The sequence below is a fragment of the Salmo trutta genome, chromosome 17 (assembly GCF_901001165.1).
Source record: "Salmo trutta chromosome 17, fSalTru1.1, whole genome shotgun sequence".
Taxonomy (NCBI): Eukaryota; Metazoa; Chordata; class Actinopteri; order Salmoniformes; family Salmonidae; genus Salmo; species Salmo trutta.
In genome coordinates this window covers 2,719,424-2,738,689 of record NC_042973.1, presented here as the reverse complement: position 1 = coordinate 2,738,689, position 19,266 = coordinate 2,719,424, and the positions used below count along the sequence as shown (strand labels likewise).

General features: G+C 44.4%; 1 protein-coding gene across 1 annotated transcript in view; it reads left to right on the top strand.

Moving 5' to 3' along the window:
- lpp (LIM domain containing preferred translocation partner in lipoma) overlaps positions 1-19,266 on the top strand; it is a gene marked incomplete in the record, with an annotated part of 384,586 nt that overhangs the window by 145,652 nt on the left and 219,668 nt on the right. Inside the window, 2 exon segments of the mRNA XM_029695387.1 lie at positions 3,456-3,550; positions 15,742-15,864. Coding sequence (XP_029551247.1) covers positions 3,456-3,550; positions 15,742-15,864 — 218 coding nt within the window.

The following is a 19,266-nucleotide window of genomic DNA, read 5'->3' as shown; positions in this document are numbered from 1 at the left end:
TTCTATCTCTTTCTCTCTCTCTCTCCCTCTCTTTCTCTCAATCCTTTCCCTTCCATTTTTCTCTCTCTCTCCTCTTTCTCTCTCTCCTTTCTCTCTTCCTATCTCTTTCTCTCTTTCTCTCTCTCCTTTCTCTCTCTCTCTCTCTCTTTCTCTCTCTCCTTTCTCTCTCTCTCTCCTCTCTCTCTCTTCCTCTCTTTGTCTCTCTCTTTCTCTCTTTCTCTTTCTCTTTCTCTCTCTCTCTCTCTCTCTCTCTCTCTCTCTCTCTCTTTCTTTCTCTCTCTCTCCCTCTCTCTCTCAATCCTTTGTCTCTCTCTCTTCCATTCTTTCTCTCTCTCTCTCTCTTTCTTTTTCTCTCTAACTAACACCTAAAAAACACACACAGACATATTCTGTATGTAGATTATAATCACAGTTCTTTTTGTACATGATAGCTAATAAACTCAGAGGTTTATTTTGTCTTGTTTATTTACTCTTTTCACTTTTTATAGTAATGTATAATCCTTTGATTAATTTTACAACCACTGTCTATCGCTACAGTCGGCTGTATTTGATATACAGTGGGTAACATAAGTATTCTCCCTCCTTGGATTTCTTCACATTTTATCGTGTAACATAGCTGGATTTGTTTTGTCAGTGATCCATACAAAATACTCTAATGTCAAAGTGGAAGAAAAAGTATATATATATATATATATATATATATATATATATATATATATATATATATATATATATATATATTTGAATTTAATGAAAAAAGAAACACTAATATACTTTTATTAGATCAGTATTCACCCCCAAGGCGAGACCCAACATACAGACACAGGAGGCAGATGGTTGAGCTACAATATTTACTATAACAAAAGGCAAAAGGCAGGTCGGGTACAGGCCAGAGTTCATAAACCGGGCCAGAGTCCAAACGGTACAAGATGATAGGCAGCCTCGAGGTTTTTTCTTAAAACATTTTTTTTTTACCTTTATTTAACTAGGCAGTTAAAGAACAAATTATTTCAGCCTAGGAACAGTGGGTTAACTGCCAGGTTCAGGGGCAGAACGGCAGATTTCTACCTTGTCAGCTCGGGGATTTTGAACTTGCAACCTTTCGGTTACTAGTCCAACGCTCTAACCACTAGGCTAGGGGCAGGCAGAGTGGTCAGGCAGGCGGGCTCAGAGTCAGGACAGGCAAGGGTCAAAACCCAGGAGGGCGAGAAAAGAGACACTGGAAAAAGCAGGAGATGAGACACAAAAATGCTGGTTGACTTGACAAACAAGACTAACTGTCACAGAGAGACAGGAAACACAGGGATATATACACCGGGGAAAATAAGAGTCACCTGGAGGGGGGTGGAGACAAGCAGAGTGACAGGTGAAACAGATCAGGGCGTGACTGAGTTAGGGACAAACAACCGCTTAGCCGGGCCCCTTCAGGTTCAGGCTGGGAACCTTGCGAACCAAAGTTTTCAATACCCCAACCACAAAGGCAGGAGGTAGAGACAATGGTTTCTGAGACTGAGGGTTTGACAGAGGAACTGTAAAGGCAGGAAAGGGGGTCAGGCTTCACATTATTGGACCTTGGGCGGTAGGAAATGGTGAAGTTGAATCTTGTAAATAACAAAGCTCACCGGGCCTGCCTGGAGTTAAGGCGCTTGGCTGTATGGAGATATTCCACATTTTTATGGTTGGTCCAAAAATGGCTCTTCTGCTCCTTGTAGCCAGTGCCTTCACTCTTCCAACGCCGTCTTGACCGCCAGGAGTTCTCGGGTGCCTACGTGATAGTTCCTCTCTGCAGGATGGAGACGATGGGACAGGAAGGCACAGGGATGAAGCTTTTGTTCCTCGTCAGATCGCTGGGACAGGATGGCCCCCAACTCCAACGTCATAAGCATCAACCTCAACCACAAATTGATGGGACGGGTCTGGATGGCTGCTGTTGTGAACCGATGATTCAGGTCCACAAAGGCTTTGTCGACAGCTGGAGACCATGTAAACTGTACTTTGGGACAGGTGAGTGCAGAGAGGGGAGCCGCCAGAGTGCTATAGCCCCGAGTGAAACGGCGGTAAACGTTAGCGAAACGCAGGAAACACCCTGGACGTAGGTTGAGGCCACTCTACCACTACTTTCACCTTTTCAGGATCCATTTGGACATTTCCATCAGCGATGACATATCCCAGAAAGGAGTTTGTAGAACGGTGGAATTCACACTTCTCGGCCTTCACAAACAACTGGTTCTCCAAGAGGCGCTGAAGGACTTATCTGACATGGAGAATGTATTCTTGGGTAGACCGGGGAAAAACAACAGGATGTCGTCAAGGTAGACAAACACAAAAACGATTTAGCATGTCCCGGAACACAACGTTTACCAGGGCCTGGAAGATAGCGGAGGCGTTGGTAAGTCCAAACGGCTTGACCTGGTACTGGGAAGACGGGCTTTACCCAGTGATGTGTTGTGTTGGATTTTTCCCAAACATAAGGCTTTGCATTTAGGCCACAATGTGGATTCCTTTGCCGTGTTATTTTGCAGTATTACTTTAGTGTCTTATTTGCATATAGGATGCATGTTTTGGAATATTTTTATTCTGTTTATTTGTGTTCTTCTTTTCACTCTGTCATTAGGTCATTGTTATGGAGTAACTACAATGTTGTTGATCCATCCTCAGTTTTCTTCTATCACATCCATTAAACTCTGTAACTGTTTTAAAATCACCAATGGCCTCATGGTGAAATCCCTGAGCAGTTTCCTTCCTGTCCTGCAGCTCAGTTCAGAAGGTTGACTATATCTTTGTTGTGTCTGGGTGGTTTAATACATCATCGACAGTATCATTATTAACCCGACCACGCTTAAAGAGATATTCAATGTCTGATTTGTTATAAGAACCCATCTACCAATCAATGCCCTTCTTTATGAGGCTTTCGAAAAGCTCCCTGGTTTTTGTAGTTGAATTTGTGCTTGATATTCAATACTTGACCGAGGGGCCTTCCAGATGTTGTATGTATGGGGAACAGAGGAAGGGGTAGTCAATAAAAATCATGTCAAGCCCTATTATTATACATAGAGTAAGTCAGTCCATGTATCTTATTATGGGATTTGTTAAGCCACATTTCACTCCTGAACTAATTTAGGCTTGCCTAAACAAACGGGTGAATACAGTACTTATGCAATAACTATATTTTAGTTATAAAATGTTTATTAATTTGTAAAAAATTTGTAGAATCTTCTTTTCTCTTTGACATTATGGAGTATTTAGTGAAGATCAATTACAAAAAAATAACAAAAAAAACATCACAATTCAATCTATTTCAATCCCACTTTGTAACATAACCAAAATGTTTTTGTTTTTTAATCCAAAGGTGGTAAATAGTTAAATACTAAATACTGATATCCACGGTATGTGTGTGTGATCTGAGTGACCTTCCCAGAGGATAATATGACTGTGTTGGTGTCTGTGTGTTTCAGGGGACTACCCCCTACCACCTCCTCCCGCTGATGACGGAGGCCTCTCATCCTCCATCTCTTTCCTACCACCTCCACCCATGGACAGAGATTATCAGGTATGATCATTTTCATGAAATATATTTATTCAGGTAAGTCTATTAACCTGAATCAGCCAGGTAGCAGTAGCTCTGTATTAAACAGCCAGGTAGCAGTAGCTCTGTATTAAACAGCCAGGTAACAGTACCTCTGTATTAAACAGCCAGGTAGCAGTACCTCTGTATTAAACAGCCAGGTAGCAGTAGCTCTGTATTAAACAGCCAGGTAGCAGTAGCTCTGTATTAAACAGCCAGGTAACAGTACCTCTGTATTAAACAGCCAGGTAGCAGTACCTCTGTATTAAACAGCCAGGTAGCAGTAGCTCTGTATTAAACAGCCAGGTAGCAGTAGCTCTGTATTAAACAGCCAGGTAGCAGTACCTCTGTATTAAACAGCCAGGTAGAAGTAGCTCTGTATTAAACAGCCAGGTAGCAGGACCTCTGTATTAAACAGCCAGGTAGCAGTAGCTCTGTATTAAACAGCCAGGTAGCAGTAGCTCTGTATTAAACAGCCAGGTAGCAGTAGCTCTGTATTAAACAGCCAGGTAGCAGTAGCTCTGTATTAAACAGCCATGGTAGCAGTAGCTCTGTATTAAACAGGCCAGGGGTAGCAGTAGCCTCTGTATTAAACAGCCAGGTAGCAGTAGCTCTGTATTAAACAGCCAGGTAGCAGTAGCTCTGTATTAAACAGCCAGGTAGCAGTAGCTCTGTATTAAACAGCCAGGTAGCAGTAGCTCTGTATTAAACAGCCAGGTAGCAGTAGCTCTGTATTAAACAGCCAGGTAGCAGTAGCTCTGTATTAAACAGCCAGGTAGCAGTAGCTCTGTATTAAACAGCCAGGTAGCAGTAGCCTCTGTATTAAACAGCCAGGTAGCAGTAGCTCTGTATTAAACAGCCAGGTAGCAGTAGCTCTGTATTAAACAGCCAGGTAGCAGTAGCTCTGTATTAAACAGCCAGGTAGCAGTAGCTCTGTATTAAACAGCCAGGTAGCAGTAGCTCTGTATTAAACAGCCAGGTAGCAGTAGCTCTGTATTAAACAGCCAGGTAGCAGTAGCTCTGTATTAACAGCCAGGTAGCAGTAGCTCTGTATTAAACAGCCAGGTAGCAGTAGCTCCTGTATTAAACAGCCAGGTAGCAGTAGCTCTGTATTAAACAGCCAGGTAGCAGTAGCTCTGTATTAAACAGCCAGGTAGCAGGACCTCTGTATTAAACAGCCAGGTAGCAGTAGCTCTGTATTAAACAGCCAGGTAGCAGTAGCTCTGTATTAAACAGCCAGGTAGCAGTAGCTCTGTATTAAACAGCCAGGTAGCAGTAGCTCTGTATTAAACAGCCAGGTAGCAGTAGCTCTGTATTAAACAGCCAGGTAGCAGTAGCTCTGTATTAAACAGCCAGGTAACAGTAGCTCTGTATTAAACAGCCAGGTAGCAGTACCTCTGTATTAAACAGCCAGGTAGCAGTAGCTCTGTATTAAACAGCCAGGTAGCAGTAGCTCTGTATTAAACAGCCAGGTAGCAGTACCTCTGTATTAAACAGCCAGGTAGAAGTAGCTCTGTATTAAACAGCCAGGTAGCAGGACCTCTGTATTAAACAGCCAGGTAGCAGTAGCTCTGTATTAAACAGCCAGGTAGCAGTAGCTCTGTATTAAACAGCCAGGTAGCAGTAGCTCTGTATTAAACAGCCAGGTAGCAGTAGCTCTGTATTAAACAGCCAGGTAGCAGTAGCTCTGTATTAAACAGCCAGGTAGCAGGACCTCTGTATTAAACAGCCAGGTAGCAGTAGCTCTGTATTAAACAGCCAGGTAGCAGTAGCTCTGTATTAAACAGCCAGGTAGCAGTAGCTCTGTATTAAACAGCCAGGTAGCAGTAGCTCTGTATTAAACAGCCAGGTAGCAGTAGCTCTGTATTAAACAGCCAGGTAACAGTAGCTCTGTATTAAACAGCCAGGTAGCAGTACCTCTGTATTAAACAGCCAGGTAGAAGTAGCTCTGTATTAAACAGCCAGGTAGCAGGACCTCTGTATTAAACAGCCAGGTAGCAGTAGCTCTGTATTAAACAGCCAGGTAGCAGTAGCTCTGTATTAAACAGCCAGGTAGCAGTAGCTCTGTATTAAACAGCCAGGTAGCAGTAGCTCTGTATTAAACAGCCAGGTAGCAGTAGCTCTGTATTAAACAGCCAGGTAGCAGTAGCTCTGTATTAAACAGCCAGGTAGCAGTAGCTCTGTATTAAACAGCCAGGTAGCAGTAGCTCTGTATTAACAGCCAGGTAGCAGTAGCTCTGTATTAAACAGCCAGGTAGCAGTAGCTCTGTATTAAACAGCCAGGTAGCAGTAGCTCTGTATTAAACAGCCAGGTAGCAGTAGCTCTGTATTAAACAGCCAGGTAGCAGTAGCTCTGTATTAAACAGCCAGGTAGCAGTAGCTCTGTACTTCACTCTCCCTCCTATACCCACTTTCTGGAGCTGGACCCCTCATCCTTCACATCTCGTGTCCCCAGGCATGTCACCCTGCTTCAGGGCCTGCTGCTCCCCTCTGACTGGCTGACTGACTGATTGTGTTCCAAATTGCATCCTATTCCCTACATAGTGCACTACTTTTGACCAGGGCCCCTATGGCTATAGAGTGCCATTTGGGATGCAACCTTACACAGGGCTTGACCCCCTGAGGGGAAATCCTCGTAGCGTTTCATAAACCTTTGATAATCAGGTACAGTTTGATAATCAGGTACAGTTTGATAATCAGGTACAGTTTGATAATCAGGTACAGTTTGATACTCGGAGCGAGTTATTTTATTAGCCTGTCCAGTTTTATCTGTTTCATTGATCCTCTGTCTGTCTGTCTGTCTGTCTGTCTGTCTGTCTGTCTGTCTGTCTGTCTGTCTCTCTCTGTCTGTCTGTCTGTCTGTCTGTCTGTCTGTCTGTCTGTCTGTCTGTCTGTCTGTCTGTCTGATAAACAGTCAGTCAGTCAGTCAGATAATCAGTCAGTCAGTCAGTCAGATAATCAGTCAGTCAGTCAGATAAACAGTCAGTCAGTCAGTCAGCAAGTCAGTCAGTCAGATAAACAGTCAGTCAGATAAACAGTCAGTCAGACGGTTAGATAAACAGTCAGTCAGTCAGTCAGTCAGTCAGTCAGTCAGTCAGATAAACAGTCAGTCAGATAAACAGTCAGTCAGTCAGTCAGTCAGCAAGTCATCCTTGCTACGCCAACAGTATATCACAGTGCGATTTATACACTATATATACAAAAGTATGTGGACAACAATTTCAAAGATTTTACTGAGTTATTAAAGTTCATATAAGGAAATCAGTCAATTGAAATGAATTAATCATTCCCTAATCTATGGATTTCACATGACTGGGAATACAGATATATATCCGTTGGTCACAGATGCACTATATATACAAATGTATGTGGACACCCCTTCAAATGAGTGGATTTAATTATTTCAGCCACACCTGTTGCTGACAGGTGTATAAAATCGAGCACACAGCCATGCAATCTCCATAGACAAACGTTGGCAGTAGAATGTCCTTTCTGAAGAGCTCAGTGACTTTCAATGTAGCAACGTCATAGGATGTCACCTTTCCAACAAGTCAGTTTGTCAAATGTCTGCCCTGCCCCGGTCAACTGTAAGTGCTGTTATTGTGAAGTGGAAACGTCTAGGAGCAACAACGGCTCAGCCGTGAAGTGGTAGGCCACACAAGCTCATAGAACGGGACCGCTGAGTGCTGTAGCGTGTAGCGGTAAAAATCGGCTGTCCTCGTTTGCATCATTCACTATCGAGTTCCAAACTGCCTCTGGAAGCAACGTCAGCACAAGAACTGTTCGTCGGGATCTTCATGAAATGGGTTTCCATGGCAGAGCAGCCACACACAAGCCTAAGATCACCATGCGCAATACCAAGCATTGGCTGGAGTGATGTAAAGCTCGCCGCCATTGGACTCTGGGACGGGGAAATGCGTTCTCTGGAGTGATGAATCACGCTTCGCTATCTGGCAGTCCGACGGACGAATCTGGGTTTGGCGGATGCCAGCAGAGCGCTACCTGCCCCAATTCATAGTGTAAAGTTTGGTGGAGGAGGAATAATGGTCTGGGGCTGATTTTCATGGTTCGGGTCCCTTAGTTCCAGTGAAGGGAAATCTTAACACTACAGCATACAATGACATTCCAGACGGTTCTGTGCTTGCAACTTTCTGGCAACAGTTTGGGAAAGGCCCTTTCCTGTTTCAGCATGACAATGCCCCCGTGCACAAAGCGAGGTCCATACAGAAAGGGTTTGTCGAGATCAGTGTGGAAGAACTTGACTGGCCTGCACAGAGCCCCGACCTCAACCCCATCAAACTGTCACACCCTGATCTGTTTCACCTGTCTTTGTGACGCTCTCCACCCACCTCCAGGTGTCACCCATCTTGCCCATTATCCCTGTGTATTTATACCTGTGTTCTCTGTTTGTCTGTTGCCAGTTCGTCTTTTTTGTCAAGCTAACCAGCGTTTTTTGTGTCTCAGCTCCTGCTTTTTCCCAGTCTCTATTTTCTTGTCCTCCTGGTTTTTTGACCCTTACCTGTCCTGAGCCTGTACCCACCCGCCTGACCACTCTGCCTGACCCTGAGCCTGCCTGCCGTCCTGAACCTTTGCCCCTGTTGCTGTAATAAACATTGTTACTTCAACACGGTCTGCATCTGGGTTGATACCTGATACAAACGCCCATCTTCAGCGCCCGACCTCACTAACGCTCTTGTGGCTGAATTGGAAGCAAGTCCCTGCAGCAATGTTCCAACATCTAGTGGAAAGCCTTTCCAGAAGAGTGGAGGCTGTTACATTAGTAAAGGGGGGGACCAACTCCATATTAATGCCCATGTTTTTGGAATGAGATGTTGGATGAACAATTGTCCACATACTGTTGGTCATGTAGTGTATGTAATCAAACGCATGTATCTCTAGTGAAGCTTTACTGCTGGTTCTCTCTCTTTCCCACAGACAATGTGTAACACTCTGGTTAGGGGATGTGTGTATAAAGCTGTATACTGTAAACACCATATAGAAACACTGTATAAAAAAATAAAAAAATAAATGCTTGCATCCCAAATGGCACCCTCATTCCCTATACAGTGCACTACTGTTAACCAGAGACCTACAGTATATGCCCTAAAGTAGTGCACTATAAAGGGAATATGTTGCCATTTGGAACGTGGTCAATGTAACAGACACTGGTATCATAGCGTGAGCAGAAGAGTCTGGTTCTGCATCTGAAGGCATAGTCTGGGATTTATTAAGACATCTAAAGGCATAGTCTGGGATTTATTAAGACATCTAAAGGCATAGTCTGGGATTTATTAAGACATCTAAAGGCATAGTCTGGGATTTATTAAGACATCTAAAGGCATAGTCTGGGATTTATTAAGACATCTAAAGGCATAGTCTGGGATTTATTAAGACATCTAAAGGCATAGTCTGGGATTTATTAAGACATCTAAAGACATAGTCTGGGATTTATTAAGACATCTAAAGGCATAGTCTGGGATTTATTAAGACATCTAAAGGCATAGTCTGGGATTTATTAAGACATCTAAAGGAATAGTCTGGGATTTATTAAGACATCTAAAGGCATAGTCTGGGATTTATTAAGACATCTAAAGGCATAGTCTGGGATTTATTAAGACATCTAAAGGCATAGTCTGGGATTTATTAAGACATCTAAAGACATAGTCTGGGATTTATTAAGACATCTAAAGGCATAGTCTGGGATTTATTAAGACATCTAAAGGCATAGTCTGGGATTTATTAAGACATCTAAAGGCATAGTCTGGGATTTATTAAGACATCTAAAGGCATAGTCTGGGATTTATTAAGACATCTAAAGGCATAGTCTGGGATTTATTAAGACATCTAAAGACATAGTCTGGGATTTATTAAGACATCTAAAGGCATAGTCTGGGATTTATTAAGACATCTAAAGGCATAGTCTGGGATTTATTAAGGTTCTATTAAACACAAACCGGTTGCCAGTTGTGAGGTTATTCCAAATAATACCAGACTGACGGCAGTTCAGAGTTAGTTCAGTTTGTTCCAACTCCACAGCCTGTCAATAGGGGGCCTGTAATATGTGACACAATACAAATAGGAAACAGTTACTCTATTCAGTTCTTTTCCATTCTATTCTAGTTATATGATAAAACCAAAAAGATGTGGTCATTTTATAACAATTATAACAATGCATAATACTTTTATAGCTCTGTGTCAAGTAATAAAGCAATGATGTATGTTGTGTTTGTTATGACGACTTAATGTCTTCACTACGTTTCACTTACGTCTTGACTTAACGTCTTCACTACGTTTCACTTACGTCTTGACTTGTCTTTACTACATGTTTTATGAATGAAAAAAGGGATGTTAAATCATTTCTGCTTCTTTAACAGAACTAACAAGAAGAAGAGGGCTGAGTGTGTACATACAGCAAGGCAAAGCAAACATGAATAATCAAATAACCTATAACCTAACCTATATTAGTCTGATTCCTGTATAGAGACGTTAGCCGTAGTAGATGCCTCTGTACCTAGCTAGTTTCCATCCAGTTACCTTCAGCTAGATTCTTCCTTTCATAGGTTGTTGTAGTCAATGATGTTCTCTAAATGAATCTGCCCAGCACAGCCAGAAGAGGGCTGGGTATTGAATGGCTGGGTATTGAATGGGTATTGAATGATGGGTATTGAATGGATGGGTATTGAATGGCTGGGTATTGAATGGATGGGTATTGAATGGATGGGTATTGAATGGATGGGTATTGAATGGCTGGGTATTGAATGGCTGGGTATTGAATGGATGGGTATTGAATGGATGGGTATTGAATGATGGGTATTGAATGATGGGTATTGAATGGATGGGTATTGAATGATGGGTATTGAATGATGGGTATTGAATGATGGGTATTGAATGGATGGGTATTGAATGATGGGTATTGAATGGATGGGTATTGAATGGATGGGTATTGAATGGATGGGTATTGAGTATTGAATGATGGGTATTGAATGATGGGTATTGAATGATGGGTATTGAATGGCTGGGTATTGAATGGATGGGTATTGAGTATTGAATGATGGGTATTGAATGATGGGTATTGAATGGATGGGTATTGAATGGATGGGTATTGAATGATGGGTATTGAATGATGGGTATTGAATGATGGGTATTGAATGATGGGTATTGAATGGATGGGTATTGAATGGATGGGTATTGAATGGATGGGTATTGAATGATGGGTATTGAATGGATGGTATTGAATGGATGGGTATTGAATGATGGGTATTGAATGGATGGTATTGAATGGATGGGTATTGAATGGATGGTATTGAATGGATGGGTATTGAATGGATGGGTATTGAATGATGGGTATTGAATGATGGGTATTGAATGATGGGTATTGAATGGATGGGTATTGAATTGATGGGTATTGAATGGATGGGTATTGAATGATGGGTATTGAATGGATGGGTATTGAATGGATGGGTATTGAATGATGGGTATTGAATGGATGGGTATTGAATGGATGGGTATTGAATGATGGGTATTGAATGGATGGGTATTGAATGATGGGTATTGAATGGATGGGTATTGAATGGATGGGTATTGAATGGATGGGTATTGAGTATTGAATGGATGGGTATTGAATGGATGGGTATTGAATGGATGGGTATTGAATGGATGGGTATTGAATGATGGGTATTGAATGGATGGGTATTGAATGGATGGGTATTGAATGGATGGGTATTGAATGATGGGTATTGAATGATGGGTATTGAATGGATGGGTATTGAATGGATGGGTATTGAATGGATGGGTATTGAATGATGGGTATTGAATGGATGGGTATTGAATGGATGGGTATTGAATTGGTGGGTATTGCATGATGAGGGTATTTGACTATGAACATTTGAACATCTTAGCGATGTACTGTTATAATCTCCACCCAGCACAGCCAGAAGAGGACTTACCACCCCTCAGAGCCTTGTTCCCCTCCAGGTTTCTTCCTAGGTTCCTTCCTTTTTAGGGAGTCTTTCCTAGCCTCCATGCTTCTACATCTGCATTGCTTGCTGTTTGGGGTTTAGGCTGGGTTTCTGTTTAAGTAATGTGACATCTGCTGATTTAAAAAGGGCTTTATAAATACATTTTATTGTGTAAGAGGTGCGTAACTGGCTGCAGGGAAGTCTTCTTCACAAAAAATAAACTTGAGCATGCGGGTGAAGTAGAGGATCGAATGTACCCCTGATGCAGGGATTCGGAGACATATGTTTCCGTCTCCGCCTGTGACAGAGGATACACGTGACTGCTGGGGAGTGCGGCATCTACCAGGAGATTTATCGCACAATCACCCCGACGATGGGGTGGTAATTGAGTTGCTGTCTTTTTGGAGAAGGCGAGAGCCAAATCGGAATATCCGGGGGGAATGCGCACGGTGGAGACCTGGTCTGGACTTTCCACTGTAGTTGTACCAACGGAAACCCCTACACACCTCCCCGAGCGCACTCGCGACCACCCCGTGAGAGCCCTCTGCTGCCATGACACAGTGGGGTCATGACAGGCTAACCAGGGTAGGCCAAGCACCACGGAAAACGCAGGAGAGTCAATGAGGAAGAGACTGATTCTCTCCTTGTGACCCCCCTGCGTCACCATGCCCAGGGGAGCGGTGGCCTCCCTAATCAACCCTGACCCTAATGGTCGACTGTCTAAGGCGTGAACTGGGAAAGGCATAGCCACTGGATCAATGGGGATCCCTAAACTATGGGCGAATGATCTGTCTATAAAATTCCCAGCCGCGCCTGAATCGACGAGCTCCTTATGCTGGAAATGCGGGGAAAACTCTCAGGAAAAGTGACATACAAAAGCAGGTGTGCAACAGAGGGCTCTGGGAGAGAATGGTGCCGGTTCACCTGGGGTGACGCCAGAGCGCCAGAGGAATCAACCCGGCACCGACCGGCAGTGTGACCTCTGCGGCCACAGATGGTGCATGTGACGGAACCTCCTCCGGTCTCCCTGAGCGCAGCACCTCCCAGCTCCATGGGCATCGGAGCGGTGGTGCTGGGGGATGGAACTAACAGACCCCGATCTGATTGTCTGCGGGTAGCCAGCAGGTTATCCAGCCGGATGGACAGGTCCACCAGCTGGTCAAAGGTAAGAGTGGTGTCCCTGCAGGCCAAGTCCCGACGGACGTCCTCGCGCAGACTGTAGCGATAGTGGTCGATCAGGGCCCTATCGTTCCATCCCGCAGCGGCGGCCAGGGTCCGAAAGTCCATCGCGAACTCCTGGGCGCTCCTCCTCCCCTGCCTCAGATGGAAGAGACGTTCACCCGCCGCTCTACCCTCGGGTGGGTGGAATCCTGTTAATGGTCCAGCGCCGGATCTCCTTCTCCCCACACGGCGTTGGCCCACTCCAGGGCTTTCCCCAAGAGGCACGAGACGAGGGCGGACACCCTCTCACGGCCTGAGGGAGCCGGGTGGACGGTTGCCAGGTATAGATCCAGCTGCAGCAGGAAACCCTGGCAGCGTGCAGCCGTCCCATCGTACTCCCAGGGAAGGGCGAGACGAATCCCAGTAGTGGGCGAGTAGTGGGCGCTCCTCGACCACTATACCAGGGGCACCTGCTCCTGCTGACTCCATATTCGGGTGTGTAATTCTGTAAGAGGTGCGTAACTGGCTGCAGGGAAGTCAGGCGCAGGAGAGCAGAACTGGGTAACAACCGGAGCAGTTTAATAAGGCAAAACAAACTGCACCCAGATCAACAAAATACGGGTTTCAATAACCCGTCGCAAACCAGTCTGAAGTGCACAAACACTTTACAACAAACAATTCCACACACAGACATGGGGGGAACAGAGGGTTATATACACGTCAAGCAATGATGGAATGTAAACCAGGTGTGCGGGAAAACAAGACAAAACAAATGGAAAATGAAAGGTGGATCGGCGGTGGCTAGGAGACCGGGGACGTTGACCTCCGAACGCCGCCCGAACAAGGAGAGGAACCGACTTCGGCGGAAGTTGTGACAGATTGATGGATTTATTGACTTGAGTGGGTGCTGTTTTTCTTCTGGTATGGTTATTGGATGAGAGAGAATAGGGAGCATACCTTTAAAACAAAGATAACTCTGAACACACAGCGAGACAGAGATCAGGGTGAAAGGTCCACCGTATTACGAGAGTTTTCTTTCAAACATTGATTCTTGTCTTATTCTGCTCTGTACTCTTCACACAGTGGAGTCTGTCTTTTTGGCTGGCTTACAGAATCTTGTTTAAGGCCAAGGTCAACTATCCTCACACACACACAGATCGAATGAAAGACAGGCTGTGAATCCTAATACCACCCCAAACTAAACCAGGATAAAGTATGTGAGTGGGAACAGAGGCACCTATAGTCCTTAGACTGATCAATACCAGGCAGACAGCAGAGACACCAATAGTCCTTAGACTCTGATCAATACAAGGCAGACACACCAATAGTCCTTAGACTCTGATCAATACCAGGCAGACAGCAGAGACACCAATAGTCCTTAGACTCTGATCAATACAAGGCAGACACACCAATAGTCCTTAGACTCGGATCAATACCAGGCAGACAGCAGAGGCACCAATAGTCCTTAGACTCTGATCAATACCAGACAGACAGCAGAGACACCAATAGTCCTTAGACTCTGATCAATACCAGGCAGAATGCAGAGACACTAACCAATAGTCCTTAGACTCTGATCAATACCAGGCAGAATGCAGAGACACTAACCAATAGTCCTTAGACTCGGATCAATACCAGGCAGACGGTAGAGACACCAATAGTCCTTAGACTCTGATCAATACCAGGCAGAATGCAGAGACACTAACCAATAGCCTTAGACTCTGATCAATACCAGGCAGAATGCAGAGACACCAATAGTCCTTAGACTCTGATCAATACCAGGCAGAATGCAGAGACACCAATAGTCCTTAGACTCTGATCAATACCAGGCAGACAGCAGAGACACCAATAGTCCTTAGACTCTGATCAGTACCAGGCAGACAGCAGAGACACCAATAGTCCTTAGACTCTGATCAGTACCAGGCAGACAGCAGAGACACCAATAGTCCTTAGACTCTGATCAATACCAGGCAGAATGCAGAGACACCAATAGTCCTTAGACTCTAATCCATACCAGGCAGAATGCAGAGACACCAATAGTCCTTAGACTCTAATCCATACCAGGCAGACAGGCAAGGCACCAGCAGTGAGAAGGCAGGCAGGGAGGGGGAGGAAGGGAGGAAGGGAGGGAGGGAGGAAGGGAGGAGGCAGGCAGGCAGGGAGGGAGGGAGGAAGGAAGGAAGGAGGGAAGGAAGGAAGGAAGGAAGGGAGGGAGGGAGGCAGGGAGAGAGAGGTAGAGAGGGGGAGGCAGCAGGGAGGGAGGGAGGGGGGAGGCAGGGAGGGACGGAGGGAGGCAGGCAGGGAGGGAGGGAGGAAGGGGTAGACAGGCAGGGAGGGAGGCAGGCAGGGAGGCAGGCAGGCAGGCAGGCAGGCAGGCAGGGAGGGAGGGAGGGAGGGAGGGAGGGAGGGAGGCAGGGAGGGAGGGAGGGAGGGAGGGAGGCAGGCAGGGAGGGAGGGAGGAAGGGGTAGACAGGGAGGGAGGGAGGCAGGCAGGCAGGCAGGGAGGCAGGGAGGGAGGGAGGGAGGGAGGGAGGGAGGGAGGCAGGCAGGCAGGCAGGCAGGCAGGCAGGCAGGCAGGCAGGCAGGCAGGGAGGGAGGGAGGGAGGGAGGGAGGGACGCAGGGAGGGAGGGAGGGAGGGAGGGAGGGAGGCAGGGAGGAGACAGGCCTTGAGGGATGAATAGCTCTTTATGAATTTAGGAGCAGGAATAGCATCTGAAGAGAGTTACATCTGAAGACCCCTGGTGTGCTGTAAGGATACACTGTCGGAGGCTCTAACTCTGTAAATGTTGAACTGCAGGGAACAATAGGATATTGGGGGGGTGCAGCACGTTGTGTGTATACATACCTCTTAGACATGGGAAATGACATATATTGAAACAAGTGATTGTATCATTCCAAGTCCTTCGTGTGTGTGTGTCCAGATGTGAGACCTGTGCGAGATCTCTCTCTCTATGTGTGTGTGTGTGTGTGTGTGTGTGTGTGTGTGTGTGTGTGTGTGTGTGTGTGTGTGTGTGTGTGTGTGTGACTATCATTCTAACTCCTAGATGTCCTATCTCTAGATGCATGGACCAGAGAAGACCCTGGAAGAGAGGAGGTCCAGTCTGGACGCTGAGATTGACTCTCTGACCTCTATCTTAGCTGACCTGGAGAGTAACTCACCTTACAAGCCCCACCATGCACAGGTAAACTACCGTACTGTCACTGAATTACCAACACACAGGTAAACTACCGTACTGTCACTGTATTACCAACACACAGGTAAACTACCGTACTGTCACTGTATTACCAACACACAGGTAAACTACCGTTACCAATACACAGGTAAACTACCGTACTGTCACTGTATTACCAACACACAGGTAAACTACCGTACTGTATTACCAACACACAGGTAAACTACTGTACTGTCACTGTATTACCAATACACAGGTAAACTACCGTACTGTCACTGTATTACCAACACACAGGTAAACTACTGTACTGTCACTGTATTACCAACACACAGGTAAACTACCGTTACCAATACACAGGTAAACTACCGTTACCAATACACAGGTAAACTACCGTACTGTCACTGTATTACCAATACACAGGTAAACTACCGTACTGTCACTGTATTACCAACACACAGGTAAACTACCGTACTGTCACTGTATTACCAACACACAGGTAAACTACCGTTACCAATACACAGGTAAACTACTGTACTGTCACTGTATTACCAATACACAGGTAAACTACCGTACTGTCACTGTATTACCAATACACAGGTAAACTACCGTACTGTCACTGTATTACCAACACACAGGTAAACTACCGTTACCAATACACAGGTAAACTACTGTACTGTCACTGTATTACCAATACACAGGTAAACTACCGTACTGTCACTGTATTACCAATACACAGGTAAACTACCGTACTGTCACTGTATTACCAACACACAGGTAAACTACCGTACTGTCACTGTATTACCAACACACAGGTAAACTACCGTACTGTCACTGTATAACCAACACACAGGTAAACTACTGTACTGTCACTGTATTACCAACACACAGGTAAACTACCGTACTGTATTACCAATACACAGGTAAACTACCGTACTGTCACTGTATTACCAATACACAGGTAAACTACCGTACTGTCACTGTATTACCAATACACAGGTAAACTACCGTACTGTCACTGTTTACCAACACACAGGTAAACTACCATACTGTCAGTTTACTACCAATACACTCCACAATACACAGGTACAAACGTTACCAGCTACTTTCAAAACCCTCTGCAACACAGAGACCCATTTGCATTGACTTTGGGCAGATTTGAACAGCGTTAAAAATACTTTTATATGCAATTTTCCCTGACATTTGTGGAGATCACGTTAGTTAGTACACAGACGTCGTCTCACCTAATCCCAGTTCTTAGGACGTTTATTTGCATTGGTTCGACCCTCTGGTGTGATATTTCAATTTTTTTGGGGAAAGTGTTACTGGGTTTCTAATAATAAGATGGCCTACATCACTACTAGATAACAGATGAATTTAAAAGCAACTTTAACTAGTCAAAGCCTTCGGGCGCACAATAAATCTAGAACATCACAGTGTTAAAAAACCAACCAATCGTGTTTTGGGAAGGGGACAGGAAATGCTTGAGGGCCAATCAGCAGAAAAGAGATCACATCTGGTTCTGATTTGATGGGGACCTCGTGTCCGTAAGGTAGTAGTTTCCACGGTTTTCAGAGCCACTGTTGCTATGGGAGCAAACGAGGGTATGTTCTAGGGCAAGGGTGGGCAAATCTTTTGGTTCGAGGGTCACATCGGGATTTTGAAATTCAACAGAGGTCCGCATTTTTTTGGGGGGGGGCAATTGTTTTCAAACCAATTTGCGGGGGGGGGCCTCCCGAGTGGCGCAGCGGTCTCAGATACTGTATCGCAGTGCTTGAGGCGTCAATACAGACCCGGGTTCAATCCCAGGCTATGTCACAGCTGGCCGTGACTGGGAGACCCATGAGGCGGTGCACAATTGGTCCAGCGGCTTGGTTGGGTCGTGTTTCGGAGGACGCACGGCTCTCGACCTTCGCCTCTCCCGAGGCCATACGGGAGTTGCAGCGATGGGACAAGACTGTAACTACCAATTGGGGAGAAAAAAGAGGTTAAAAAAATATATATATATATAAAAACATTTATTTTTTATTTTTTAATGTCTCGCGGGCCGGATTTGCCACCCCTTGTTCTAGGGTCTTATAATGACTGTGATATGTGGTTGTTTATCCTACTGTAGTTTAATGTAATGACTGTGATATGTGGTTGTTTATCCTACCGTAGTTTAATGTAATGACTGTGATATGTGGTTGTTTATCCTACTGTAGTTTAATGTAATGACTGTGATATGTGGTTGTTTATCCTACTGTAGTTTAATGTAATGACTGTGATATGTGGTTGTTTATCCTACTGTAGTTTAATGTAATGACTGTGATATGTGGTTGTTTATCCTACTGTAGTTTAATGTAATGACTGTGATATGTGGTTGTTTATCCTACTGTAGTTTAATGTAATGACTGTGATATGTGGTTGTTTATCCTACTGTAGTTTAATGTAATGACTGTGATATGTGGTTGTTTATCCTACTGTAGTTTAATGTAATGACTGTGATATGTGGTTGTTTATCCTACCATAGTTTAATGTAATGACTGTGATATGTGGTTGTTTATCCTACCGTAGTTGACTGTGATATGTGGTTGTTTATCCTACCGTAGTTTAATGTAATGACTGTGATATGTGGTTGTTTATCCTACCGTAGTTTAATGTAATGACTGTGATATGTGGTTGTTTATCCTACCATAGTTTAATGTAATGACTGTGATATGTGGTTGTTTATCCTACTGTAGTTTAATGTAATGACTGTGATATGTGGTTGTTTATCCTACCGTAGTTTAATGTAATGACTGTGATATGTGGTTGTTTATCCTACCATAGTTGACTGTGAAATGTGGTTGTTTATCCTACCGTAGTTGACTGTGATATGTGGTTGTTTATCCTACCATAGTTTAATGTAATGACTGTGAAATGTGGTTGTTTATCCTACTGTAGTTGACTGTGAAATGTGGTTGTTTATCCTACCGTAGTTTAATGTAATGACTGTGAAATGTGGTTGTTTATCCTACCGTAGTTGACTGTGAAATGTGGTTGTTTATCCTACCGTAGTTGACTGTGATATGTGGTTGTTTATCCTACCGTAGTTTAATGTAATGACTGTGAAATGTGGTTGTTTATCCTACTGTAGTTGACTGTGAAATGTGGTTGTTTATCCTACCGTAGTTTAATGTAATGACTGTGAAATGTGGTTGTTTATCCTACCGTAGTTGACTGTGAAATGTGGTTGTTTATCCTACCGTAGTTGACTGTGATATGTGGTTGTTTATCCTACCGTAGTTGACTGTGAAATGTGGTTGTTTATTCTACCGTAGTTGACTGTGATATGTGGTTGTTTATCCTACCGTAGTTTAATGTAATGACTGTGAAATGTGGTTGTTTATCCTACCGTAGTTGACTGTGATATGTGGTTGTTATCCTACCGTA